Source organism: Mobula birostris, chromosome 1 (assembly GCF_030028105.1).
Source record: "Mobula birostris isolate sMobBir1 chromosome 1, sMobBir1.hap1, whole genome shotgun sequence".
NCBI classification, from domain to species: Eukaryota; Metazoa; Chordata; class Chondrichthyes; order Myliobatiformes; family Myliobatidae; genus Mobula; species Mobula birostris.
Genome location: NC_092370.1, coordinates 89,607,756 through 89,635,399, shown reverse-complemented (window position 1 = coordinate 89,635,399; position 27,644 = coordinate 89,607,756). Strand labels below are relative to the sequence as shown.

General features: G+C 38.5%; 1 protein-coding gene across 2 annotated transcripts in view; it reads left to right on the top strand.

The window, feature by feature from the left end:
* The window catches only part of LOC140198055 (vesicle-associated membrane protein-associated protein A-like), an 87,250-nt gene extending 67,784 nt beyond the window's left edge, over positions 1–19,466 (top strand). For both annotated transcript variants that reach the window (XM_072258927.1, XM_072258918.1), the window contains exons 4-6: positions 72–152; positions 8,535–8,714; positions 18,705–19,466. In XM_072258927.1, the coding sequence (XP_072115028.1) occupies positions 72–152; positions 8,535–8,714; positions 18,705–18,866 (423 nt within the window). In that variant the 3' untranslated portion in view covers positions 18,867–19,466. The remainder of the gene's footprint in view (positions 1–71; positions 153–8,534; positions 8,715–18,704) is intronic.
* Positions 19,467–27,644: the final 8,178 nt, after the last annotated feature.

Here is a 27,644-nt window from a genome sequence, read left to right as displayed (position 1 = left end):
TGCCAGTTATTAGGTTTGATGTATGTTTACATTTAAGTTATTCATTCTTTTTTGTTTGTAAATTTCTTAAGTGGAAGGACGCAAAGCCAGAAGATCTGATGGACTCCAAGCTCAGATGTGTCTTTGAATTGCCATTTGAAAATGAGAAACCGGTGAGAGAATAATGAGACAAAATATTCTTTGAGTTTTATTTTGATTGATATCAATGTATATGTTTAACTTTCTGTTTAGAACCCTTGAATGTCTGTAAGAGTAAAGCATATTTGATAAATAGGATAATTCATTAATTGCAAGGATTTACGCTGAATTTTATTATTGAATAATTTTCCCATTTTTTCTTAAACAAATTGAAATATAGGACTTAAATTTTTAATTAATGTAGAAACACACATTGGGGTATGTCACACGAATAATCTCTAATTGAGTCCAAGTCAAACGTTTGTTCAGTCTTTAAAGATGGAGTAATAAGTTAACAAGTGATATATTATCATAGGAGTCTACACTGACCAACATACCTAACTGTGCTCACCCCATTTGCCTATGTTTGGACCATATCCCTTCAAATCTTTCCCATTACTATACCTATCAAAATATATTTTAAATGTAATCTATTCTGTTGAATTGGTTCATCAGTTAATCGGGCAGCTGCCTATTTGAGACGGCTGTTAAAGAACAAAAAAAATCTAGAGAATAGCTGGGATTCTCTTCATTTATTTGGGACACTATGCTGCTTAATTGGGACAGGAGGCTATGCCAAACAGTTTCTAACTTGTGTCAGTCACGTGCAGTTGTTAGACACTACACTGTGGTTAGAGTGAACAATTTTTAAAGAATGTTAGTGTGTGTATTCAAAAAACAGTGATTTTTGTTACTGCTAGTTGTCAAGAAATAAACAGTAAGACAATTCAGAACAGTTTTGCTCACTGTGGTTTCAAGCATTTAGCATTAGAGGAGCCAGAAATGGCGATGAGTGAAATTGAAATGATTTCACTATTTCAACAAGTTCGGAACTGCAAAGAATTTGCATGTATTGACATTCATCTTGAATGTTACAATGAAAATGAAGGTTTGGAAGATGCAATCATTGAAAACATTGTATGAAGGAAGTCTATCATATACAGAAGATATCTGCATTGATTTTGTTTATTTACAGGCAGTTGAAAGAACATGGCAACATACACTGAATGAATTCCTCAGTTGATAACTATTATAAATTGCTAGAGGCTCCAGTGGATTTAAACTAGATACAAGGGGGGAGGGAACCAGAGTGTAGGAACAGATGCAGGGAAGAAAGAAGAAAAAGAAAATAGTAAAGTTGTTTGCACCGTTAGTGATAAACAGAGAGTAAGAAGTGGAAAATTTCTTAAATGCTTTTATTTTAATGCTAGGAGCATTATAAGGAAGGTGGATGAGCCTTGAAGCATGGTTACAGGAGGGGTGTGATTGGCAACCAAATATTCCTGGATTTAATTGCTTCAGGTGTGAGAGAATTGGAGGGACAAGAGGAGGTGTTGCATTGCTTGTCAGCAAATATTACAGTGGTGCTCTGGCAGGATAGATTAGAGGGCTCATCTAGGGAGGCTATTTGGGTGGAATTGAGGAATGGAAAAGGTGTAGTAACACTTATGGGGGTGTATCATAGACCACCAAATGGGGAATGAGAGTTAGAGGAGCAAATTTGTAAGGAGATTGCAGATATTTGTAGTAAGCACGAGGTTGTGATTGTGGGAGATTTTAATTTTCCACACATAGACTGGGAAGCCCATACTGTAAAAGGGGTGGATGGTTTGGAGTTTGTACAATGTGTGCAGGATAGTTTTTTGCAGCAATACATAGAGGTACCAACTAGAGAGGGAGCAGTGTTGGATCTCCTGTTAGGGAATGAGATAGGTCAGGTGATGGAGGTTTGTGTTGGGGAGCACTTCGGGTCCAGTGATCACAATGCTATTAGTTTCAATATAATTATGGCGAAGGATAGGTCTGGACCCAGGGTGGAGATTTTTGATTGGAGAAAGGCTAACTTTGAGGAGATGCAAAAGGATTTAGAAGGAGTGGATTGGGACAATTTGTTTTATGGGAAGAATGTAATAGAGAAATGGAGGTCATTTAAAGGTGAAATTTTGAGAGTACAGAATCTTTGTGTTCCTGTTAGGTTGAAAGGTTAAAAGTTTGAGAGCCATGGTTTTCAAGGGATCTTGGAAACTTGGTTCGAAAAAAGAGAGATATCTACAATAAATATAGGCAGCATGGAGTAAATAAAGTGCTCGAGGAATATAAAGAATATAAAAAGAATCTTAAAGAAATTAGAAAAGCTAAAAGAAGATATGAGGTCTCTTTGGCAAGTAAGGTGAAAATAAATCCAAAGGGTTTCTACCATTATATTAATAGCAAAAGGTTAGTGAGTGATAAAATTGGTCCCTTAGAGAATTAGAGTGGACAGCTATGTTTGGAGCCAAAAGAGATGGGGGAGATTCTGAACAATTTCTTTTCTTCGGTATTCACTAAGGAGAATTGTGTAAGATAAAGGAAATAGGTAGGAAGTTATGGAAACTATGATGATTAAAGAGGAGGAGGTACTAGAGCTTTTAAGGAATATAAAAGTGGATAAGTCTCCGGGTCCTGACAGGATATTCCCATGGACCTTGAGGGAAGTTAGTGTGGAAATAGCAGGGGCTCTTGACAGAAATATTTCAAATGTCATTAGAAACGGGGATGGTGCCAGAAGATTGGCGTATTGCTGATGTTGTTCCATTGTTTAAAAAGGGTTCTAAGAGTAAACCTGGCAATTAGCGGTCTGTGAGTTTGATGTCAGCAGTGGGTAAGTTGATGGAAAATATTCTTAGAGATGGTATATATAATTATCTGGATAGACAGGGTCTGATTAGGAACAGTCAACATGGATTTGTGCGTGGAAGGTCATGTTTGACAAATCTTACTGAATTTTTTGAAGAGGTTACTAGGAAAGTTGACTAGGGTAAAGTGGTGGATGTTGTCTATATGGACTTCAGTAAGGCCTTTGAGAAGGCCCCACACGGAAGGTTGGTTAGGAAGGTTCAATCGTTAGGTATTAATATTGAAGTAGTAAAATGGATTCAACAGTGGCTGGATGGGAGATGCCATGTAGTGGTGGATAACTGTTTGTCAGATTGGAGGCTGGTGACAAGTGGTGTGTCTCAGGGATCTTTACTGGGTCCGATGTTATTTGCCATATACATTAATGATCTGGATGAAGGGGTGGTAAATTGGATGAGTAAGTATGCAGATGATACTAGGATAGGTGGAGTTGTGGATAATGAAGTAGGTTTTCAAAACTTGCAGAGAGATTTAGGCCAGTTAGAAGAGTGGGCTGAAAGATGGCAGATGGAGTTTAATGCTGAAAAATGTGAGGTGCTACATATTGGTAGGACTAATCAAAATAGGACATACATGGTAAATGGTAGGGCATTGAAGAATGCTGTAGAACAGAGGGATCTAGGAATAATGGTGCATAGTTCCCTGAAGGTGGAATCTCATGTGGATAGGGTGGTGAAGAAAGCTTTTGGTATGCTGGCCCTTATAAATCACAGCATTGAGTATAGGAGTTGGGATGTAATGTTGAAATTGTACAAGGCATTGGTGAGGCCAAATTTGGAGTATTGTGTACAGTTTTGGTCACCGAATTATAGGAAAGATGTCAACAAAATAGAGAGAGTACAGAGAGGATTTACTAGAATGTTACCTGGGTTTCACCACCTAAGTTACAGAGAAAGGTTGAACAAGTTGGGTCTTTATTCTTTGAAGTGTAGAAGGTTGAGGGGGGACTTAATAGAGGTATTTAAAATTATGAGGGGGATAGATAGAGTTGACGTGGATAGGCTTTTTCCATTGAGAGTGGGGGAGATTCAGACAAGAGGACATGAGTTGAGAGTTAAAGGGCAAAAGTTGAGGGGTAACATCTTTACTCAGAGAGTGGTAGCTGTGTAGAATGAGCTTCCAGCAGAAGTGGTTGAGGCAGGTTTGATGTTGTCATTTGAAGTTAAATTGGACAGGTATATGGACAGGAAAGGAATGGAGGGTTATGGGCTGAATGCAGGTCGGTGGGACTAGGTGAGAGTAAGAGTTCGGCACAGACTAGAAGGGCCGAGATGGCCTGTTTCCGTGCTGTAATGGTTATATGGTTATAAACTAATACAGTTTTATAGTACTGTAGTCGTATTGGTAATGTTCTAATTTGATCTATATTTCATTTAAATACATTATTTGTTACTCACTTAAACATAGTTTGTTTTGTATATACCTTTCTAATTTCTATAAAATGTTGGCTAATAGGGACAGCTGCTTAATTGGTTCCAATGCACTAGTTCCAATGTGTCCCAGTTAACCAGAATCCACTGTATTGTAAACGGATTGCCTCAGCCACCACATCTGGTAGCTTGTTCCATGTACTCACCACCCTAGTGTGACTGCAGTAAATAATTATTCAGCAACCTAATGTTCTAACAGTTATTAATGGCATTTAATTTCATAAGAAATATTTACCATGCAAAGGCTTTTTCATTGAATTAATTTATATTTAAATACTGTTATTTTACACAATTTTTCACGAAATTCTTTTTATACGGTGGATTCTGGTTTTTTGAAAAAAAAATTAAGTGGCTGTCCAAATTAGCCAAAATCATGGAATATTTAAAAGGTATAAAGAAGACAAACTACTGAGTAACAATTAATGTATTTAATTGAAATACAGCACAAATTAGAACATATTATTAATACCTCTACAGTATTATAAAACTGAGTATTAGTTCCTAATAGTTCATCTGCCATGTTCTTTAAATTGACTGTTTTTTTTGAAGTCTGTCATGAGCTTTGTGGTCCATCAGGCCAGTGTGTGAAGTGACAGAGTACGAGACCCCCCCCACACCGATAGGACGTCAGTCTATCGTGAGGTTAACCCCCAGCACTTTGCCGGTACCTATTCTTAGCTGGGTAGACTGGAGCACTGCGTGGTTAAGTGCCTTGCTCAAGGACACTCGCGCTGCCTTGGCGGAGTCTCGAACCCACGACCTTCAGATTGCTAGTCCAACGCCCTAACCACTTGGCCACGTGCCACACAGGCTTAAATTGACTGTAAATGAACAAAATCAGCATGGGTACCAAGTGCAGATAATGGACTGCTTTCATACAATGCTTTTGATGATTGCATCCTCCAAATCTTCATTTTCACTGTTACGTTAAAGGTGATTGTTGATATCTTCAAATTCTTTATAATTCCTAACTTGTTGAAATCATTTCATTTTCACTCTGTTATTTCTGGCATCGTCAAGCCTGAAAGCTTGAAATTGCGGTGAGTAAAGTAGTCCCAGATCTTCTTGCTGCTTATTTCTCACCAACTATCAGTGACAAAAATCACTGCATTTTGAACACAAACACACCCAACTGATGCTATTTTAAAAACTAATTGCTCTAAGCATAGTATACAGTTTAACGGCCATGCAAATCCATGTGATTGACATTAGTTAGAAAGTGTTCAGCCAGTCCCCTGCCCCAGTTGAGTGGCAGAGTCCCAAATAAACAAAGGGAATACCAGATATTTTCTAGATTTAGTTTTGAGTTGTCCTGATTGACCGATGGCCTAACTCACTGGAATCCACTGTATATCCAATATGAAACATCCTTTAAGATTAAAAACAGAATTATGAAAGTTCTTACTTGTGAGAAAGCAAATCTTTATTGCCCCTTGATCCTTTTTTTTTTTGCTTAGTTAGTTTATGGTTCATTGAAATTTCCTATGGTAAAAAAAAAATCAGTCCCTTTTACAGGACTCTGAAATGGCCAGATGTGTTTCTCTTTTACCTGGATGGTTTGTCACCATCATCATTTGCCTTATTTCCTGTTTTCCCCTGAACTTTGTACCCATCATTTTGCATTGGTCAAAAAGCAAAAAAAAAAACATTCTGAAGTGTATGTAGTAGTCTTTTTTGATTTAATTTTATGTGTGCTCTGAAGTACTTTAATAGCATTATTCCAAGACAGTGTAATAATACAGAAGTGGTTTATGATCTTAATAGTTCATTAATAACTAAAATGGAGGTGCTATTGATGATTGTGGGCACGTAGCCAAGTGGTTAAAGCATTGGCCTAGCGACCTGAAGGTCGAGAGTTTGAGCCCCAGCCAAGGCAATGCTGTGTCCTTGAGCAAGGCATTTAATCACACATTGCTCTGCGACGACACTGGTGCCAAGCTGTATGGGTCCTAACGCCCTTCCCTTGGACAACATTGGTGTCGTAGAGAGGGGAGACTTGCAGCATGGGCAACTGCTGGTCTTCCATACAACCTTGCCCAGGCCTGCACCCTGGAGAGTGAAGACTTTCCAGGCGCAGATCCATGGTCTCGCAAGACTAACGGATGCCTTTACTTTTATTGATGATTAAGTGACCCCAAATTGCATTTGGAGATTTTCTTAATTCTTCAAAACCTTAGAGGGACAGACATCTAATTATAGAACAGTATACCTTTTTATTTACTAGAAGTGCAAATGCATACTGTATAAAGTATCCTTGTGACCAGCATTGTGTTGTACTGAAACTTAGTGAAGTAACTGAAGTAGTGATTTGTGATTTATGCAAGTCATGTAATAAAAGACTTGGTTCATAAGGAGGGCATGCATTTTTTGTAATCTTGTGTGTACATTTTTAAATATGCCCCTTTCTGTAAATATGCCATTGGTAACAGTGGACAAAACTTTTGTCAATTGATTGGGATAATTGAATCAAATCCGACAAAAGAGTGTGTTATCTATAAAAATAAACTCCATTCTTTCAAATAATATTTGCTTTTCTTTTGGGCCTCGAAGAAATGCAAGCTCTGCTTATAACAGTCAAAAGAAAAGCTAGTTATTACTGCATGTATCTGTCTGAAGTGTTTTTTTTCTATGTAGCAGAACGAGATTGTAGAGTTCGACCTATTAGGCAGTGATTTAGACACCCCATTAGATACAGGAAAGATGGATCTGCACAGCTTTGTGCACTATTATGACAGTTCTCGACTACCTCCATGTGCTGTATCCACACCAGGAAGTGGGCTCAGGTTTCACAAATCAGTTCGTGGTGGCATCCGTCAGACTCCAAGCAATGATAGCCATAGAAGTGACCTGCAGGGATTTGTATCTTCTGCAGCCAGTGAAGTCAGAGTGCAAAAGGTCCAGGTCTGTGCTAGTGAGAAAGGATTACTGCAAATATTGCAGCAAGAATTGTACAGTGGATTCCTGTTGTCATTTTTTTGAGGAAAAATTAGTTGATATATTGTCACTTATATACAATGTATTTACGTCTGATCATTCTTTCATTCAAATTGAGATGCAATGGTCTTGCTTTCCCCAGATGATGGAGTGCAAAGGGGACAATGTTATAAATTTTGAGAGAGATTTGCGAGCTAGTATGACAAAAAAAAAGGTGCAACAAAAACCTTGAGCAATTAACTTCAGGAAACTGACAAAAAGACAATGAGAGGAGTCCACTGTTCTTTTGTTTGCATTTGTATTTGACATTTTTGCAGAAGGTGGATAAGATTTTTTGGATTCTGAATTGTAGTCTTTGTATATGCATAAGTAATAGAATAGAATTTTAATTTGGTTTTAATCTTCTGAGCCAGTACATTGCAGTTGTAAAAGTTAATAGATGAAAATAGCAACACCTCATTTTCCGTCTAGGTAGCCTCCAACCTGACGGCATGAACATTAATTTCTCCTTCTGGTAATATTTTTCCCTTTCACTTCCCTCTTTTTCTATTCCCCACTCTGGCCTCTTACTCTTCTCCTCACCTGCCTATTGCCTCCCTCTGGTGCCCCTTCTTTCTCCCCGGTCCACTCTTCTCTCCTATCAGATTCCTCCTTCTCCAGCCCTACCTTTCCCACCCACCTGGTTTCACTTATCACTGAGCTAGTCCTCCTTCCCCTCTCCCCACCTTTTTATTATGGCATCTTCCCCTTTCCAGTTGTGAAGAAGGGTTTCAGCCCGAAACGTTGACTTTTCATTCATTTTCATCTGCTGAGCTCCTCCAGCATTTTGTATGTGTTGCAGCAGATGAATGAATTGAGCAGCAATTATCAAACATGGTTTAATTGGACAAATAGCAGATGTATTTGCAAAATGTAATTTAAAAATGTTGATAGTAGCAAGGTAGCATAAATATTGCTATTTTTCAAGCATTGCGATATTTCTACTTCTGAAATGTGGAGAATACTCACATGAAAGATGTAACAGATTTGTATAACACATTAGTTGAATGTTTGCACAATAGGAACCATCAAAAGATTACCTATTTGATATTAATTGAGAGGACAAATGTACTGTGATTATTTGAAGGATTTTTTTTGAAGAGTTAATACGAACTAAAATTCAAAATTTCGAGGAGCATCACACTTTATATTAATCTAGTTTGTTTTTCTAACTGATTTTAAAAGTATAGCATGCACATTTTGTGTATTTTATACCACTGTTTTGTAAAATTGATTTTCATATGTCCAAGTAATGATCCTATTTGAAAATCTTCACAGAATGATCTAGAAATAAACAAATCTGCTGCAGTAACGAATGCTCCTAAGTCAGAAGGTCCGGCAATACCAAAATCAGCCAGTACTTCAATGGATGACACAGAAGTGAAAAAATTAATGGAGGAATGCAAGAGGCTTCAAGCTGAGTTGGTGAAAATAACAGATGAGAATCAACAGTTAAAAGTAAGCCATTATGAATTGATACAAAAAAACCTTGGCATTCATTCCTGAAGGTGATAAATTGGGGAGTATTATTCTTAATACCAAGTGATTAGTGGCAGATTCTGGAACCTTGCAAGTAAAAGATGCAATCAATGAGAGAATATAAGGTTTGTATCTCGAACAGATTTTGAGTTGGGATAGGGAAGAAACTGAGAATGAACTAGTACTCCATTTTAAGTTGACTAGGGAATAGTCTCCCAGCTCTGCATATAAGATTCAAAGATTCAAAAAAACTTTATTGTCATTCTAACCGTACATCAGCTCTGCAGGGCAGAATGAGACAGCGTTTCTCAGGAGCAGTGCAATCATAACATAACACGCAACACTAAATAATAAACATACAATAAATAGTAAAACACAACAGCCACATGTCAGTTAAAATCAAGTTATAAGTGTAATTATCAATTATAACTATAATTGGGAGCTTTAGTATTATGCCTATGACTGCTTGACTCAAAAGTACATTTTGCAATATTTTAAAGGACAGTTTCCGTTCTTACATTTTCGAGGGGTTAACAATTTGTATTCAATCTTGCATTCTGCTGACAAACACTTTAAAATTATGAAAATTTATGTCATAACCAGAGAAAGTGGCTCACCTGAGGACTGGGAGAAATTCAGAGTTCAGCAGAGGAGGACAAAGGGCTTAATTAGGAAGGGGAAAAAAGATTATGAGAGAAAACTGGCAGGCAACATAAAAATGGACTGTAAAAGCTTTTATAGATATGTAAAAAGGAAAAGACTGGTAAAAACAAATGTAGGTCCCCTGCAGACAGAAACAGGTGAATTGATTATGGGGAGCAAGGACATGGCAGACCAATTGAATAATTACTTTGGTTCTGTCTTCACTAAGGAGGACATAAATAATCTTCCAGAAATAGTAGGGGACAGAGGGTCCAGTGAGATGGAGGAACTGAGCGAAATACATGTTAGTAGGGAAGTGGTGTTAGGTAAATTGAAGGGATTGAAGGCAGATAAATCCCCAGGGCCAGATGGTCTGCATCCCAGGGTGCTTAAGGAAGTAGCCCAAGAAATAGTGGATGCTTTAGTGATAATTTTTCAAAACTCGTTAGATTCTGGACTAGTTCCTGAGGATTGGAGGGTGGCTAATGTAACTCCACTTTTTAAAAAAGCAGGGAGAGAGAAACCGGGGAATTATAGACCGGTTAGCCTAACGTCGCTGGTGGGGAAACTGCTGGAGTCAGTTATCAAGGATGTGATAACAGCACATTTGGAAAGCGGTGAAATGATCGGACAAAGTCAGCATGGATTTGTGAAAGGAAAATCATGTCTGACGAATCTCATAGAATTTTTTGAGGATGTAACTAGTAGAGTGGATAGGGGAGAACCAGTGGATATGGTATATTTGGATTTTCAGAAGGCTTTTGACAAGGTCCCACACAGGAGATTAGTGTGCAAACTTAAAGCACACGGTATTGGGGGTAAGGTATTGGTGTGGGTGGAGAGTTGGTTAGCAGACAGGAAGCAAAGAGTGGGAATAAACGGGACCTTTTCAGAATGGCAGGTGGTGACTAGTGGGGTACCGCAAGGCTCAGTGCTGGGACCCCAGTTGTTTACAATATATATTAATGACTTGGATGAGGGAATTAAATGCAGCATCTCCAAGTTTGCGGATGACACGAAGCTGGGTGGCAGTGTTAGCTGTGAGGAGGATGCTAAGAGGATGCAGGGTGACTTGGATAGGTTAGGTGAGTGGGCAAATTCATGGCAGATGCAATTTAATGTGGATAAATGTGAAGTTATCCACTTTGGTGGCAAAAATAGGAAAACACATTATTATCTGAATGGTGGCTGATTAGGAAAAGGGGAGGTGCAACGAGACCTGGGTGTCATTATACACCAGTCATTGAAAGTGGGCATGCAGGTACAGCAGGCGGTGAAAAAGGCGAATGGTATGCTGGCATTTGTAGCGAGAGGATTTGAGTACAGGAGCAGGGAGGTACTACTGCAGTTGTACAAGGCCTTGGTGAGACCACACCTGGAGTATTGTGTGCAGTTTTGGTCCCCTAATCTGAGGAAAGACATCCTTGCCATAGAGGGAGTACAGAGAAGGTTCACCAGATTGATTCCTGGGATGACAGGACTTTCATATGAAGAAAGACTGGATGAACTGGGCTTGTACTCGTTGGAATTTAGAAGATTGAGGAGGGATCTGATTGAAACGTATAAGATCCTAAAGGGATTGGACAGGCTAGATGCAGGAAGATTGTTCCCGATGCTGGGGAAGTCCAGAACGAGGGGTCACAGTTTGAGGATAGAGGGGAAGCCTTTTAGGACCGAGATTAGGAATAACTTCTTCACACAGAGAGTGGTGAATCTGTGGAATTCTCTGCCACAGGAAACAGTTGAGGACAGTTCATTGGCTATATTTAAGAGGGAGTTAGATATGGCCCTTGTGGCTACGGGGTTCAGGGGGTATGGAGGGAAGGCTGGGGCGGGGTTCTGAGTTGGATGATCAGCCATGATCATAATAAATGGCGGTGCAGGCTCGAAGGGCCGAATGGCCTACTCCACCTATTTTCTATGTTTCTATGTTTCTATAACCTACATGGCTAACATTCCTTTATGATAAAATTATTAATATGTACAGTTTAATTGTTTGCTTCAATTAGCATCAACTCTGTCAACAAGATAAAATCCTACGGTATTACAGGAAAGATACTGGCATGGATAGAGGAATGGCTGACAGGCAGGAAGCAGTGAGTGGAAATAAAGGGGGCTTTTTCTGGTTGGCTGCCAGTGACTAGTGGTGTTCCTCAGGTCAGTATTGGGACTGCTATGTCTCACATTGTTTGTCAATGATTTGGATAATGGATTTTATGACTTTGTGGCAAAGTTTGGATGATATGAAGATGGATGGAGGGATAGGTAGTGTTGAGGAACAATGCGATTGCAGCAGGACCTAACAAATTGGAAGAATGGGCAAAAAAGTGGCAGATGGAATACAGTGTTGGGAAATGTGCAATAATGCGGTTTAGTAAAAGGAACGATAGTGTGGTCTATTATCTAAATGGGGAGAAGGTTCAAACATCGGAGGGGCAGAGGGACTTGGGAGTCCTCGTTCAAGACACCCAAAAGGTTAATTCACAGGTTGAGTCTATGGTAAAGAAAACATGCAATGTTGGCATTTGTTTCAAGGGGAATAGAATGTAAAAGCCACGGGATAACACTGAGCCTTTATTAGACGCTAGTCAGGCCACACTTGGAATATTGTCAACAGTTTTGGGCCCCATATCGCAGAAAGGATGTGTTGTCGTTGGAGAGAGTCCAGAGGAGGTTCACGAGGATGATTCTGGGAATGAAGGGATTAATATATGAGGAATGTTTGGCAGCTTTGGGCATGTACTCACTGGAATGTAGAAGAATGCGGGGGGATCTCATTGAAACCTACTGAATGTTGAAAGGACTAGATAGGGTGGCTGTGGAGGGGATGTTTCCTATGGTGGGGGTATCCAGAATTGGAGGGCACATCCTCAAAATGTTGAGGGGTGACCTTTTAAAACAGAGGTAAAGAGGAATTTTTTTTAGCTAGAGAGTAGTGAATTTCTGGAATACTCTGCGACAGATCATGATGGAAGCCAAATCCGTGCGTATATTTAAGGTGGAAGTTGATTAGTCAGGGCATCAAAGGATATAGTGAGAAGGCTGGTGTATGGAGTTGAGTGGGATCTGGGACCAACCATGATGGATTGGTGGAGCAGACTCGATGGGCTGAATGGCCTAATTCTGCTCTTATGTCTTATGGTCCATCAGGATTTTGTATGTTTCAAGCTTCCCTCATTCTTATAAAAAGAACATAGACTTAAGCTGTTGGCCTCAATCTCATTTGGACTGCCTCCAATGCTACAATATTTTTCTGGGGAAGGGGACTAAAGTTGTAATATTCTACAATTGTAGCAACACTTTCCTATTTTTAAATTCCAGACTTATTGCAATAAAGCTTAAAGCTTTATTTCAGCTACAAAACTTGTGCAAACAATCTTACAAAATGCACATGTGGAAGTCACTGTTTTATTCACTATCTTTTCATTATCCATTCACAGTTTAATATTTAAATAAAATGATAAAACACTTTCATATTAATTTGGAATTGCTACTTTTATTTTGAAATGCTACCTTGCGTTGGAAATGTAACCTTTGTACTCTGTATAGGAGTTCAAAATGCTATCTTCAACTTTCAGCTTTCTTTTGTGTCATAATTTTTCTTGTCCCTTGGGACCAAATTGGGTGCATGACCGCTCTTGATTCATTTTCAAATCTTCATTTTACCCTTTTAATGCTAAACTGTTTAATTAAAGTTAGTTTTGTAATTTTTTTGTACACAGTTGTAAACGAATATTGATATGTGGGGAAAATTGGACAATCTTTAAATGTTTCTGCATAATTAGCTATTCAGTTATTTGAATGTGAAATGTGTCAGTTGAAATGTTTATGTTAACTACCACTCAGTAAAATATTAAATATTTTTACAGTACTTGTGCAAAAGTTTTATTTACTGTAATTAATTTTGTTTCAGATGTTTATATTTTGTCTTGTGCCTTAGTATGTCAGTAGAAAAGAGCTCATTTTAGATTTCCAAAATTTAAATTTTCATTTAAACGATTGGGAAGTTTTTGCATTTTGTTAAAGAAAGTAGCATATTAAGTCATAGATCACTTTTCAAATAAAACCCTGATTACTTTTTAGGTACATAACACAGTGCATGATTAAACAAAGTTACAAAACGGAATGCTAATGATCAATGAGATAATGAGTTGAATGAACTAAACTGATTAACTGCAACTAAAATGGGTGTAGAAGGAATCAAAATGGGCAAAGGACAGCTAAACTAAAAGGAGAAGGTATGACAGATGTGACAGTTTAACCTTCAAATCATCAATTTTTACACCATGGCCAGAGTGAGCATAGCAACAAGACTCAAGGTGGTCATCCTGCATTAACAAGGTCTCTCCCAAACTGAAATTTTGCAGCAGACTGGTCTCAAGATGTGCTATGCAAGCTCTTCTGAAGAAGCACAAAGAAACAGTCAAGGTTGAGGACAGCCACGACACTGAGTGCAGCAGGCAAGGGATGCATCGAACTGAAGACTGAATTCGAAGAAGTCCAGCACTACTATCAGCTCTGAACTCTCAAAAACCACTGGAACCCAGTACACCCCTCTACAGTCCAGTGAAGTCTTGTCAAAAGTGGTCTTCCTGGAAGAGTTGCTGCCAAAAGGCTATTCCTCTGAAGTAGAAATAAGCCAAGAGACTCAACTACGCACAAAAGCACAAGGATTGTGGTGCTGAACAATGACAGTGTGCTCTACACTGCTGAGTCAAAATTTTCTTTTTTTTGGCTTAAGGTGGAGGCATTTTGTCCGTAGAAGAGCTGGAGAGTGCTACATGAGTATCTGCAGCCAACAGTAAAGCATGGTGGAGGTTCACTGCAGGTTTGGGCTGTATTTCTGCAAATGGAGTTTATGATCCTCAATGTTGAGAAGTACAGGACAGTGACCCCAACAAAACACATGGCTAAGGTCTTAAAAAAAAAACTTCCTTCAGCGAAAAGAAGAATGAGGAGTTCTGCAACAGATTATGGCCTTCTCAAAGCCCTGATCTCAACATAATCGAGGCTGTCTTGGATTACCTGAAGAGATTGAAGCAAATGAGACAGCCAAAGCCTGCAGAAGAGCTGTGGCAGGTTTTCTAAGATGCTTATAACAACCTATTAGCTGATTTTCTTATAAAACTGCACCACAATATACCTAAGAGAATTGATGCAGTTTCAAAGACAAAGGATCACACCAAATATTGATTTGATTTAGATTTTGTACTGTATATTAATTTTTTGATATTTATAAATTTTTCATTACATTATTTTTGAAGGCATGTTCACTTTACAGCAATCTTCTTAAATGTGCCTGAGATTTTTACGCTACGGTATGTGCTATTTAGTGATGTTATACAGCTGATTTGACAATTGAAGGAGCAAACCATCAATCATTTACGTAGTGAAATGGCACATAATCCCATAAGTAAATGTTCCATAATCTTGCCTGCAATTTCTTTTAAACTATTGTGTGCTTTGGTAATAATTAAAATCTGATAAATTAATTAATGTTCACTGATAATATCTCTGATAGAAACACCTGCATAAGTATTTTGATATCAGTTATGAAAAATAAATCATCCTTTAAGTAGACTTTGAACACAGCTCTTAACTTTCTTTCTAAACCAAGGGAGAGCACTTTTTACATTCCTGTGATTAATTTGTCTAATTGAATGCATCAATTTGAACTTTTAAAAACATCATACACTAAATTTAATTTGATGTCTCAATAACGTGCATTTATTGCGTAACTATTATCATTTTGATATAAATGCCAATTCTTAAAATACAAGCACTTAATGTGGAAGGAAAGGTTTATTTTGCTTGTCTGGCATTTGTTCATGAGATCTATATGCATTGTACAGTGATGCTAGAAAGTTTCTGAACCCTTTTGAATTTTCTGCATAAATATCACCTAAAATGTGATCAGATCTTTATCTAGGTTTACAACTTGCATGAAGAGAATCCAATTAAATAAGACAAAAAACATTGTACTTATTTATTGAGAAAACTGATCCAATATTACATGTATTTTTTAAAAAATATGTAAACCTTTGCTTTCAGACTGGTGTGTGGTGTGACCCCCCGACTTGTTAAGCAATAACTTCAACCAAACGTTTCCGGTAACTGTTGATCAGCCCTGTGCATTGGCTTGGAAGAATTTTAGGCCATTCCTCCTTGCAAAACTGCTTCAACTCTGGGATGTTGGTGGGCCTCCTTGCATGAACTGCTCGCTTCAAGTCCTTCCATCAATAATGGCAAGCCATCCTGGTCCTGAGACAGGAAAGCAGGCTCAAACCATGACACTGCCACCACCATGTTTCACAGATGGGATGTGGTTCTTATGTTGGAATACAGTGTTCACTTTTCACCAAACATAACACTTCTCATTTAAGATAAAAAGTTCTAATTTGGACTCATCCATCCACAGAACTTTCTTCAAATAGCCTTCTGTCTTATCCATGTGGTCTTTAGCAAACTTTAGACAGGCAGCAATGTTCTTGAAGAGTAGTGGCTTTCTCCTTGCCATGTACACCATTGTTGTTCAGTACTTGCCTGATGATAGACTCATGAATATTACATTAGCCAATGCAAGAGTGGCGTGTAGCTCCTTGAATGTTACCCTTGGGTTCTTTGTGACCTCCTGGAATATTACATAGCTTGTTCTTGGAGTGATTTTTGTTGGTCTACCAGTCCTGAAGAGAGTAACAACGGTACTGAATTTTCTCCATTTGTACAACATCTGTCTGACTGTGGATTGGTGGAGCTCAAACTCTTCAGAAATGGTTTTGTATCCTTTTCCAGCTTGGTGAGCATCAAAAACTTTTTGTCTGAGGACCTCAGAAATCTTCTTTGATTGAGGCATGGCACATTTCCAAAACCCTGTGTGGTGAAAAGCAGCCTTCGATAGTGAAGGCCCAGGCTTATGATTTTTAAATAGAGCAGGGCCTCCCACAGCTGATTGTCATCCCATTGATTGAACACTTGGCTCTTAATTTCCCCATTAAATGAACTGATAATCCTCAAGGTTTGCATAGTTTTCCCAACAAATTAATGTAACATTGGATCATTTTTCTGAATAAATAAGTGAACAAGTATATATATTTTTGTGTTACTTATTTAATTGGGTTCTCTTTGTCTAGTTTTAGGACTTGCATGAAGATCTGATCACATTTAGGTTTTTATTCAAAAATAGAGAAAAATCTAAAGGGTTCACAAACTTCCTAGCACCATTGCATACAGTTTCCGTCCTAGGGAATGCTCCCAATCATTTATTTTTCTTACATCAGGTTTTAATTGTTTTTAAGTTTTTGTTTTGTTCATTTGATAAATACCCCTGGTGACTTGGATAGCACTGTCAATATTACCCTACTCCTTGGTTTCTAACAAAGTATCTTAATTCTGAAGTAGTCAGTTTTGAGTTGGATGAAAATTATTTTAGAAAGAGATCATGGTGAGTGAGCTTCTCCTGGAATGGCAGTTAAAAATAATGTGTTGATTTTGGTTCAAATTAATATTTTTCTTGTTGAAATCTGTCAAAAGCTTTCTTGAGATTGAATGTACTTAATTTTTCCACATTTTTAGATATGGCAAAGTTATTTCCCATTATAGAGGAATCTAGGACGGGGGCACGACTTCAGAATTGAAGGACATCCATTTAGAACAGAGATGCGGAGAAATTACTTTCGTCAGCGGGTGGTAAATATGTGGAATTTGTTGCCAGGAGCAGCTGTGGAGGCCAAGTCATTGGATGTAGTTAAGGCTGAGATGGATAGGTTCTTGATTAGCCAGGGCATCAAAGGGTATGGGGAGAAGGCAGAGAAGTAGGGATGACTGGACGAATTGAATCAGCCCATGATTGAATGGTGGAGCAGACTCGATGGGCCAAATGGCCTGCTTCTACTCCAATATCTTATGGTCCAAGTTACAAAGTTTGGAGTTCAATTTCTATGTCATCTGGAAGGAATCTGTATGTCCTCCCTGTGGAGGGCATGGGTTTTCTTCTGGTGCTCTGGTTTCCTCCCACAGTCCAAAGCCGTACCACTTGTTAGGTTAATTGATCATTGTAAATTGTCCTGTTGATAGGCTAGGGTTGAACCAAGAGTTGTTGGGGCAGCACAGCTCTAAGGGTCTACTCCACACTGTATCTCTAAATAAACAAAAGTTTTTTTGTTTGTGCATATAGCTATTGAAATACTTTAGGCAATATTGTGACCTGTCATTGTGGTGTGGTTCTTTTTGTGAATTATGTTGTTTTGTTTTTGTTTTGTGGCTGCCTGCAAGAAGATGAATCTCAAGGTTGTATATGGTATACATACTTCGATAATAAATATCCTTTGAACTATGTACACTGGTATTCTATTTTCTACATTTCTTTTTTGTAGTTCCCAACCTAACCAACCATTTAAGTACAAACTGAAGGAATGAAAATATTTTTTGGAAAGTATTCAAACAACCAGAGCTGTAGTGTCATAGAGGACTAAGACCACACCAACCATCAAAAACCTATTTACATTAATCCTACACTAAGCCAGTTTTTTTTTTGTCCAAATTCTAGTCATTTATATTCAGTGGCTAATCACTGAATTGCACTTTGAATTAGTGGGTAAAGAGTGGAAGCACTCCTCCACGACCCTCTCTTCCTCCCACACCCAATCACCTGAATTCAGTTGCTGTTTGCCCAGCACGTTCATGCCAAAAGTTATTTTTGCACTCTGAAGCCAAGTCACAAATGAGTCTGAGAGAAGCCACTTAAATTCATGCAGCAAAGCATATGTAACTTCAAATCCACACAGGAACCTACTAGCTCTCTGATGTATGCAGGCTCAGCAAGAATCCCAGAACTCAAGGCCAAAAAATTAAGATATTATTTCTAAGTATTCTCTCTTCCCACCCCTGCCCTCTCCCCACCACCCACGTGTTGAATCAATTGAAACCTTGTCTCAATTACTCTATCACTGTCATCTTTAGAATAATGTGCACGTAATCTATGTAGCATTTCAAAACCATGTGTTGTTCTACAACTGAAAACACAGATAACTTCTAATTGCCAGAAATGTTCTATAACTGTCCACTAGGTGATGCATAGAACAAGTTGTGATTAACCTTTACATATGCCTGCAGTTGAACTGTCTTGAGTGAGTTTTGTGTATAAAATCGTAAAAAGATATGGTGTAGTTTTCAATCTGTGAATTTCCATGATGTATGCTATCTGTTTGATATATAGAGCTAATTGAGAATTAGTGGAGAAAATTGAATTCTCAGATCGGACTATGATAATTTTTGAAATTGCGTAATGCAGTATCTTTCCTTCATAACTCTACTGTTTGTTCTCTTTAGGATGATGGACTGAGGCTCAGGAAGGCGGCTCAGTCAGGCAACCCAGTGTCATCCACATCAAATGTTGCAGTCAGAGACAACGGTTCCACTGCTCTTCCCTCCCTCCTTGTTGTAATTGCAGCTATTTTCATTGGATTCTTTCTAGGGAAATTCATCTTGTAGAGGAAGCATGCAAGTTAATGGGGCCTGAAATGTTCTGCTGATCTGCCACATTGTTGGCAGTATGGCTCACAGTGACCATGTTCGTGTACAGCATCTTACAGGCCTTGCCTTTAATGATCTCACAGTTAGAACACAAAAAAATATTTTCAGTTCTTGGATAATTGGAGTTGTATATTGTCAAAACATCAATAGCAGGTGTCTCAAGGTTTCACATAAAAATCCTTGGAAAATAATGAGTTGTTCTCTCTGTGGTTTAATAAGAGTTGAATGAAATGTTCAGTGTCTTGTAAATGTTATTTTAATCCTTTTAAATTTTGTTACCTGTTGCTGGATACCTCTTGGAATTTTTCATTTTATAGTCAAGTCGCTCATGCCACTTGTTTGCCAGAATTGAGAGACGTATTGAAAGAAAAAGGTGCCTCCTTGTAAATTATCCCCCATTTCCTTGCTGTTAAAAGGCTGATACGTTTATCAATGCAGAGTTTCTCTCTAGTCATGGGGGGAAAAGCCCTGTGAGGCAAATGTTGATTTGAAAGCTCTTCATTCTTACCAATCCTGTCCCATGGTATTTAACAAAAATAAAATCTTTAACATGTTAAACTTTGTGTTTTTCCCGTCTCATTTCACAATTATACTTCAGTTCTTTGTGGGTGAATATATGGAAGTTTTGAACTTGGACCATAAGATATTGGAGTAGAAGCAGGCCATTTGGCCCATCGAGTCTGCTCCACCATTCAATCATGGGCTGATTCAATTCGTCCAGTCATCCCTACTTCTCTGCCTTCTCCCCATACCCTTTGATGCCCTGGCTAATCAAGAACCTATCTATCTCAGCCTTAACTACATCCAATGACTTGGCCTCCACAGCTGCTCCTGGCAACAAATTCCACATATTTACCACCCTCTGACGAAAGTAATTTCTCCGCATTTCTGTTCTAAATGGATGTCCTTCAATTCTGAAGTCGTGCCCCCGTCCTAGATTCCTCTATAATGGGAAATAACTTTGCCATACCTAATCTTTTAACATTTGGAATTTTTCTATGAGATTCCCCCTCATTCTCCTGAACTCAAGGGAATACAGCTCAAGAGCTGCCAGATATGGTAACCCTTCCATTCCTGGGATCATTCTTGTGAATTTTCTCTGAACCCTCTCCAATGTCAGTATATCCTTTTTAAAATAAGGAGCCCGAAACTGCACACAATACTCTGTGGTCTCACGAGTGAGTGCCTTATAGAGCCTGAACATCACATACCGCCTCTTATATTCTTTACCTCTAGTAATGAATGCCAACATTGCATTTGTCTTCTTCACCACTGACTCAACCTAGAGGTTAACCATTAGGGTATCCTGCACAAGGACTCCCAAATCCCTTTGCATCTCTGCGTTTTGAATTCTCTCCCCACCTAAATAATGGTCTGCCTGTTTATTTCTTCCACCAAAGTGCATGACCATACACTTTCCAACATTGTATTTCATTTGCCACTTCGCCCATTCCCCTAAACTATCTAAGTCTCTCTGCAGGCTCTCTTGTTTCCTCAACACTATCTGCTCCTCCACCTATCTTTGTATCATCGGCAAACAGCCACAAATCCATTAATCTGATAGTCCAAATCATTGACATACATCATAAAAAGCAGTGGTCCCAACACCGACCCCTGTGGAACTCCACTGCTAACTGGCAGCCAACTTGATTGATATATTTTGCTTTCTTTCTTCCTTTCTCTATTTCTAAAGCACTTAGTGCTCTCTTGGACAAAGGTGAATATGGCATCGCATGACCATCTGATACGGGATGTACAATTATGGCAGGAGTTAAGTTGCTTTCTAGTTTTCTTCACCTTTTCCATGTTAAGCCTCTGTATTGGTAATGCATAAATATAGTGTATTGGATTATTTTCTGATATCATTCTGAAATATTACTTCCTTTTCAGGTAAGTGAACAGATACAGGAGTAGCTTATGATGCACAAGATACTTTTTCTGGAAGCAAAATGAGCTCATACTTTACTAAATTCACAAGTTCGATGTGTCTGTATTTGTTCCTATGAACTACAGAACCAGTTTCCTCAAACTAGGAACTCTTCTTGCTTTTGAAAGTTGGAATACACTGCCTAAGGGGTGGTAGAGGTGGGTACTGTCATAACAGTTAAATATTTAGATCCACAGTTGAAATGTAATGCCATAGGTGTTCGTCTATCGTTGACATCGATGAGGACCTCAACACCATTATGATGGTGTCGAGACTAGTGTGTGATTTGGATTTAAGTGAGGGAGAGTTGCGTAGCGTCTGCCTCTCTCTTCCCAATTCCCATCTGGATCCAGTGGCAAGACAGAGTTGAGACGGCTGGAGATGCGACTAGGCGCAGTGGATGACCAGGACGTCTTCTGTGTTTTCTCCTACTCTACACGTTCCATGACGCTTGCAGAGACCACCTTCTTGACCATTAGGCCTTTGTTACATCATCAGCAACAATGAATATAGAATTGAGTCAGGTTTTATAAACAAACATTTATGAAATTCCGGTCAGCAATAGCGAAAAGTATTCAAATGACTAACTTAACCAGAAGTTAACTGCTATATAGCAACTCTGGAACAGTTCTTAAAGTGGTAAATTTGAACACTGTCTTAAAATGGTAAATTCAAAAGTTCAAGTAATTTACACAGTCAATAAGGAGAGACTTCTCTGGAAACGGATTTCTTCGAAGATGTGATGTTATTGCTGATTCTGTCCAAAGGATTCATGACGAAGGAAATAAAATGGCTTAAAGGAACTGAATGAACATTGTACAAACCTTCCTGTTCTTACAGGGGTTATCTCAGATGCAGGCCACTATTTCTGAACGAAGATTCAATAAGGTTGATCCTGTATTAAACCACCAAATGACACCAACTCTACTCAATTCTTCAGGCTTCTGTACTTTAGTAAGGTTTTCACTCTCTAATACGACTTACAATAGAAAGTAAATCTCCACTTTAAAACAAAACTGCGTCATGAGACGAATACGCAGCATAACGGAGTAACTGACGAATTAAACAATGAATCAACTGTAACAAGGGTGTTCCTGTTATATACCTGTTGGGAACATGTCATCATGTGACCTCACTGGCAGGAAAATTACATTACCCCACCATCACAAGACCATTACATCATGCTTACAAGATACTCAATTACATCATGGTCATAAGACAGTCACAAGATACCCACAAGGTATGTAACACCTTACATTGATCTTGTCTGCTCAATCCGCCGGAGTCTGTCTTCACATGCTGGGATAGACAGCTCCCTGTCTCAGGGAGGGTTTGAGACTCATTGACTATCCTCACCTGGTTTAGTCGGCTTGTCAAAGCCATTGCCCGGGGTGTGGCGGAACGGCTACGGGGAGCCACAGGTGAGAGCTGAGTGCCAGGTAGGGACCATAGGTGGACTAACCACCTTGAAAAGGATGTGACATGTTCCCCCACCAGAGATGCTACCCCTCCCTGACACCCCATACACCCCAATGCCATAGGTGGATATAGACCAACAGCTGAGAAATGAGATTAATATAGTTAGGTACTTGAAAGCTGGCATAGTCAATAGACGAAGAAGCTGTTTCCGTGTTCTGATTAAATAAATCTCGTGTAGATATTGGGATGAGAAATGCACATTTTTACTGAATGGCAGCGTGGCTTCGATCAGGAATTTGCCTCCATGATGTTGAAATAGGAGTGTATTTACTGCACTAGTGATCAAAGGTGCTGGCTTAATGGATCAGAAATTTGGGTAACCTACCATTTCTGCAGCTAGGGGAACTTGTAGCAGCATGACGAGATGAGAACATGGCCTGGGCCCCTGTTTCAGGCATTTAGACAAGGACATGAATATGCTGGAAATGGACTGAAGGATCATGTGCAAGCAAATGGGATCAGCTTAATCTGGCATTATTTAAATAATATTTAAAAAAATATTTTTACCCATGATGTCTGTGGTCAAAGTATAATCTGGCAAATATCTTGACCATAGGCATATGCCAAAATATATTTTTTAAAACTAGTGGCTTAAAACTTTATTAAAGATTTTAAATGAACATCTAAATAGCTAAGATATAGCAATTATGATTAGAACTACCATATCAAGAAAAGCACAAAATGCTGGAAACAGCAGGTCAGACAGTATCTGTGGAAACATTTCAGGTCCTGGACTATTCATTGAAATCTATTATAGGTCTGCTTGCAATTTTAGTTTTTTTTTGAACCCATCTATCAAATTTTCTTCTGTAGAGATTTTTTTTTGCTGTTTTGTATATCCTAGGCTACCACCACCACTTTATTATTGTTTTTGCATGGCTGTATTTTTAATGAAACCTTGGTTAAGAACTAGAGTGCTTTTTAAATGGATATGCAACCAAATTTGTTCCTGAAGGTTACCTGTATATTTTCATCCAAAGATCTCTATCTACTAAATGGGAGCAGAATTCCTAAATTTTGAAGTTTCATACACCCTGGATGTTTATGTTTGACTCAGTCAAACTGGCTGTCTTAACTATACCCAATCTCAGATAAAAAGGTGAAATACTCATACTCAGGAGTCAGGCCACTTCTTGGGAAGAGATGTTGCATTACAGTTTTGGGACAAGTATTGCTTGTTTTTCTAGATTTCCAATAGCTGTTGTCACGTACCCCGTGACGGGGATAAAGAACCAGCAGAAATAGAAACCACTTTGGAGTCTCGTATTGCTAACAACTAATAATATTTATTAGTAACTACGCAGTACAGTAATGTAAGTGTAGATAAATCAAACAGGTTAGCAATGATTATATATAGAAGTAAGTGTGGAATATATATGTATGAAAACCAAGCTTCTTTAAGTCTAGGGGTAAAAAGATGTAGTCTTATGATGTTGAGTAAAGTTCAGTTCAGTTCGTGGTATTTAGTTGAGTAATGATGGAGAGAGTGAGTTGAGTCCTCAGGTGAACTGATGCCGTTGATCTTCTCGTCGTCCTCCGAAATCCTTTACAAGTCACCCTCTGTGACCTTAACCAGGGGGACTGGTCTTCTGTGGTGGAGCTATCACCCAGGCGAGGGCGGACACATAGACAACTCCCCACCAGTCAACCCTTTCTTTACGCTGGAATAGCAATTTGGATCGATCCTCCAAAACCCACTTTCTCTGCGGGAACAACAATGCTCATTCAGTGTCCAGATCATATGTCCTGTGTCTTGAAGTCTGTATCATCTGACTTCCCATTTATTTCACCAGGCTGAGCATCACCTGTCACTCAAAGAGTCCCTCCCTCCTTTGTAAAGGAGTGCACAAGCAGGCAACAAGTCCTTGAAGAAATATCAACAATCAGCGTTTGGTTACCATAGCAACTTTCGAGCTGCTCAGTGCTGTCTCCAACTCCAAACTCAGTAGAAATCCAAAGTTACTTCCAATGCCTTAAAGTGACAGTCCAACTGTTGATCTTTGACTCTCTCTCTCTCTTCAAAAACAACATATCGGTGGTAAATAACTCTGTCTCTCTCTCCTTTCCAAACAAACCATCAATGATAAATGTCTCTCTCTAAACAGTTAATAGGTGCACTCCTGGATCCCCTCACACTACTGTCTAGCCTTGACTGCAAATCAGCTTCAAAAGAATTAGAACAGTGAAAATGGTTCACTTCACCACCAGGTGGTGCACAAAGCAAGCTAGTGAAAGTCTTTGCCAGTGTTTGTAATTGGTCTGTTTCAAATGAGCTTTTCATTCAAAAATTAAAAGGCTGACATTAAAGTTTCAGCTATCTGCATTTCATTGTCCAATGCTATCTAGTTCTGTTAGTTGAAAAACTAAATTCTCACCGCACAATCTTACCGTCATTGAGTAAAGGCATTGGAATAGGTGACTTTCTGGAATAAAATTTAAAAATGATTATGTGATCCTGAAGTATTCCCATACCATCCACCACTGTGAAATGTATGGATAATTTAATCCATTGTAACATTGGATTGCATCTCAAATTTAAATTTACTTCAGAGTCCTTCGTAATAACCTACATTTAGCAGCCTACAAAAGCCAATTTTGAAAGCTGTTCCAACTAAAGTAATGGTGAATTGAATTCTATTTGGGACTTGCCTCTCATTGTCGCAATTTCCTTTCATGTGCAATAAAAAAAAACATTCTTGAATGGTGTACCAGAGGGAAGTTTTACTGCAGTTTGTTTAACCTGTTAAAACTTGTGCTTTTTGGACAGAAAATAATCTTTTGCTTTAAAAGTTTCAGCAAATATTGACCTTGTAGATACTATAAAGCTTAGTTTTGTAAATCACTAATTTCCAATAGCAATCAGATGGACTAATTCCCTTGTACATATTTGAGGTGCTGTTTTTATTTTAAGATACTTATAAAACCCAAACCATAAACCTAATTCTAATATTTACATACAAAGACTGTAAAGAGCCTGGTAAATTTCTGTTCTAGCATTTTACATTCAAGGTCACACCCCAAAAGCATTTTATAGATAAAGTAATTCTCAACTAGTACAGCAGCAGATGAAAAATATTACTGTCTGCCTACCTTTCAATAGGTATAACTTACTAGTTTTCATTTAGTTCTATTGGGTACACAGATCAATCAAATATTATAGTTTACATTTCAAACAGACTATGTAGCTCTCTTAAAATTATTAAATTTGAAGCCAAACTTAGCAAGGCTAAGTAGAAGGAGACTTATTTAGTGGATGTCAGCTATTCACAAATCTGCAACAACTGCATTCAAAGTAATTCGAAACATTTGTTTAATCAATGCTTGGACACATATTTCGTGCTACAGATTTTCATTTGTAAGGTTGAGAACATTTCAGAGGAACAGCAATTGAATTTGATTTGCATGAATTGACATAAATTTTACTTCAAAAATGTAGCTGTTGATACTAAATTAATGTCTGTGTATTCAGCCCTTCTTTGCAGTTTGTAAGCTAAAAATAATTGATCTATTTGTGAATAAACACTTCTATATATGACATTTCTGCGACTTTAGTGCCAGACTGGCAGATTTTTCCCAGACTGTTGGACATCATTCCTATTAATACTTGATGAGGACTGGTGTGTGTTTCCTTGATTTGCCCTTCCTGAAGTTCCCAATCTGTCGATTCCTTGTCACCAGGTGAGGTTCTGGAAACAACAGTTTTGTCATTGGCATATATATTAATGACATTTGAACTGTGCTTAGCCACACAGTCATGAGTGTAGAGAGTAGAGCAGTGCATCAAACACACATCCTTGACATGCACCACTGTTGATTGTCAGCGAGGAGGAGATGTCTACACTGACTGGCCTCTTAAGGAAGTCAAGGATTAAATTTCAGAGGAAGATACAGAAGCCCAGGTTTTGAAGCTTTTTGAATAGTACTGAGGGGATGATGGCATTGAACGCTGAGGTGTAATCAATAAACAGCAGCCTGACATTGGTATTGCTGTTATTCAAGTAATCCGAGGTCCAGTGGAGAGCCAATGAAATTACGTTGGCTAGAGACCCATTTTGGCAGTTGGCAGAATGCTGCATGTTCAGGTCCTTGCATATGCAGGAATGATGGTGGGATTTGAACTTGCCTCTAGATCAGTAAATCAGTGCTTCCTCTGCTAGGTGACTAACTTAACCACTGTATTACCATAACTCTTATTCTATTTCCTAGGTTCAGTTTGATTAAACTTATTGAAGCTAAATTTCAGAAGTGCTTTGCACTATGCAACTCCTATCGTGTGGGCACTTAGCTTGTGCTGCTGCAGAATACTTCCAAGTTCATGATGTTAAATAAATAGATAAGTAAAGCCACCTTGCATCTAAGTCGAGATCTCAGATTAATTTATATGTCAATGTACATCAAAACTTACACTGAAATGTGATGATTGCGATAGCAACCAACAAAAACTAAGGATGTGCTGGGGACAGCCCACAAGTGTCACCATACGTTCCAGCACCAACATAGCATGCCCACAATATTCAGCAGAACAACACAAGCAACAACAAAATAAGCTGCATGGTTATGATAACATTTGATAAATTCTTAAAATGTGAAAAGAAGATATAGGAATAAAATTTAGAGTAGGTACAGACACAATACAAAGGAAATAATTATATCTAATTTGAAGAGAAAGATCTTCCATGGTGGTCAACCTCATAATTTTAACAAGAATGTAATTTCCTAATCATAGTTCATATCTGAAATTGAAATTGGGAATTGTCAAATTCCTTGTATACATCATTAATCTAAATATGCAAGTAGTTTATTGAGTATGAATGAAATTCTGTAAGGGCTAAAAATGGGTTCAATGGAGAAGAGGGGATATTGGACTACATAATTTATTTTTGTGATGACTCAGTAACCCATATTCTAAGGCAGTGTGACTTGGGCAAGGGCTAATAAGTAACAATATTTGTAAATTACCTTGAACATTGTGATGATTTTACTTACTCCTGAACATGAGCATTTTCAAGCAAAATAGAAGCTGAACCATCAAAGGGCTTATTGAGCATTAAAAACTCACAGAAGTTTGTTTCTTGGGAACATCTGAACAGAACAAATAAATAGAGCCCGGAATTTTAGGGAGGTAATTATGGAGCTTGTAATGTGGAAGATTAAAGCAAACCTAAAGATGGTAAATTCACAGATGAACTAGAGGCTAGAAGTAAGGCAGTGCAGATATTACAGATGCTTGCTTGGCTTGAGGTGACAAAAAGGGAGGTGCAAAACCAGAATCACAGTTATTTCACAGAACTGTTCAAGTGGGGAACCCACAGAGGCAATGAGGTAAATGG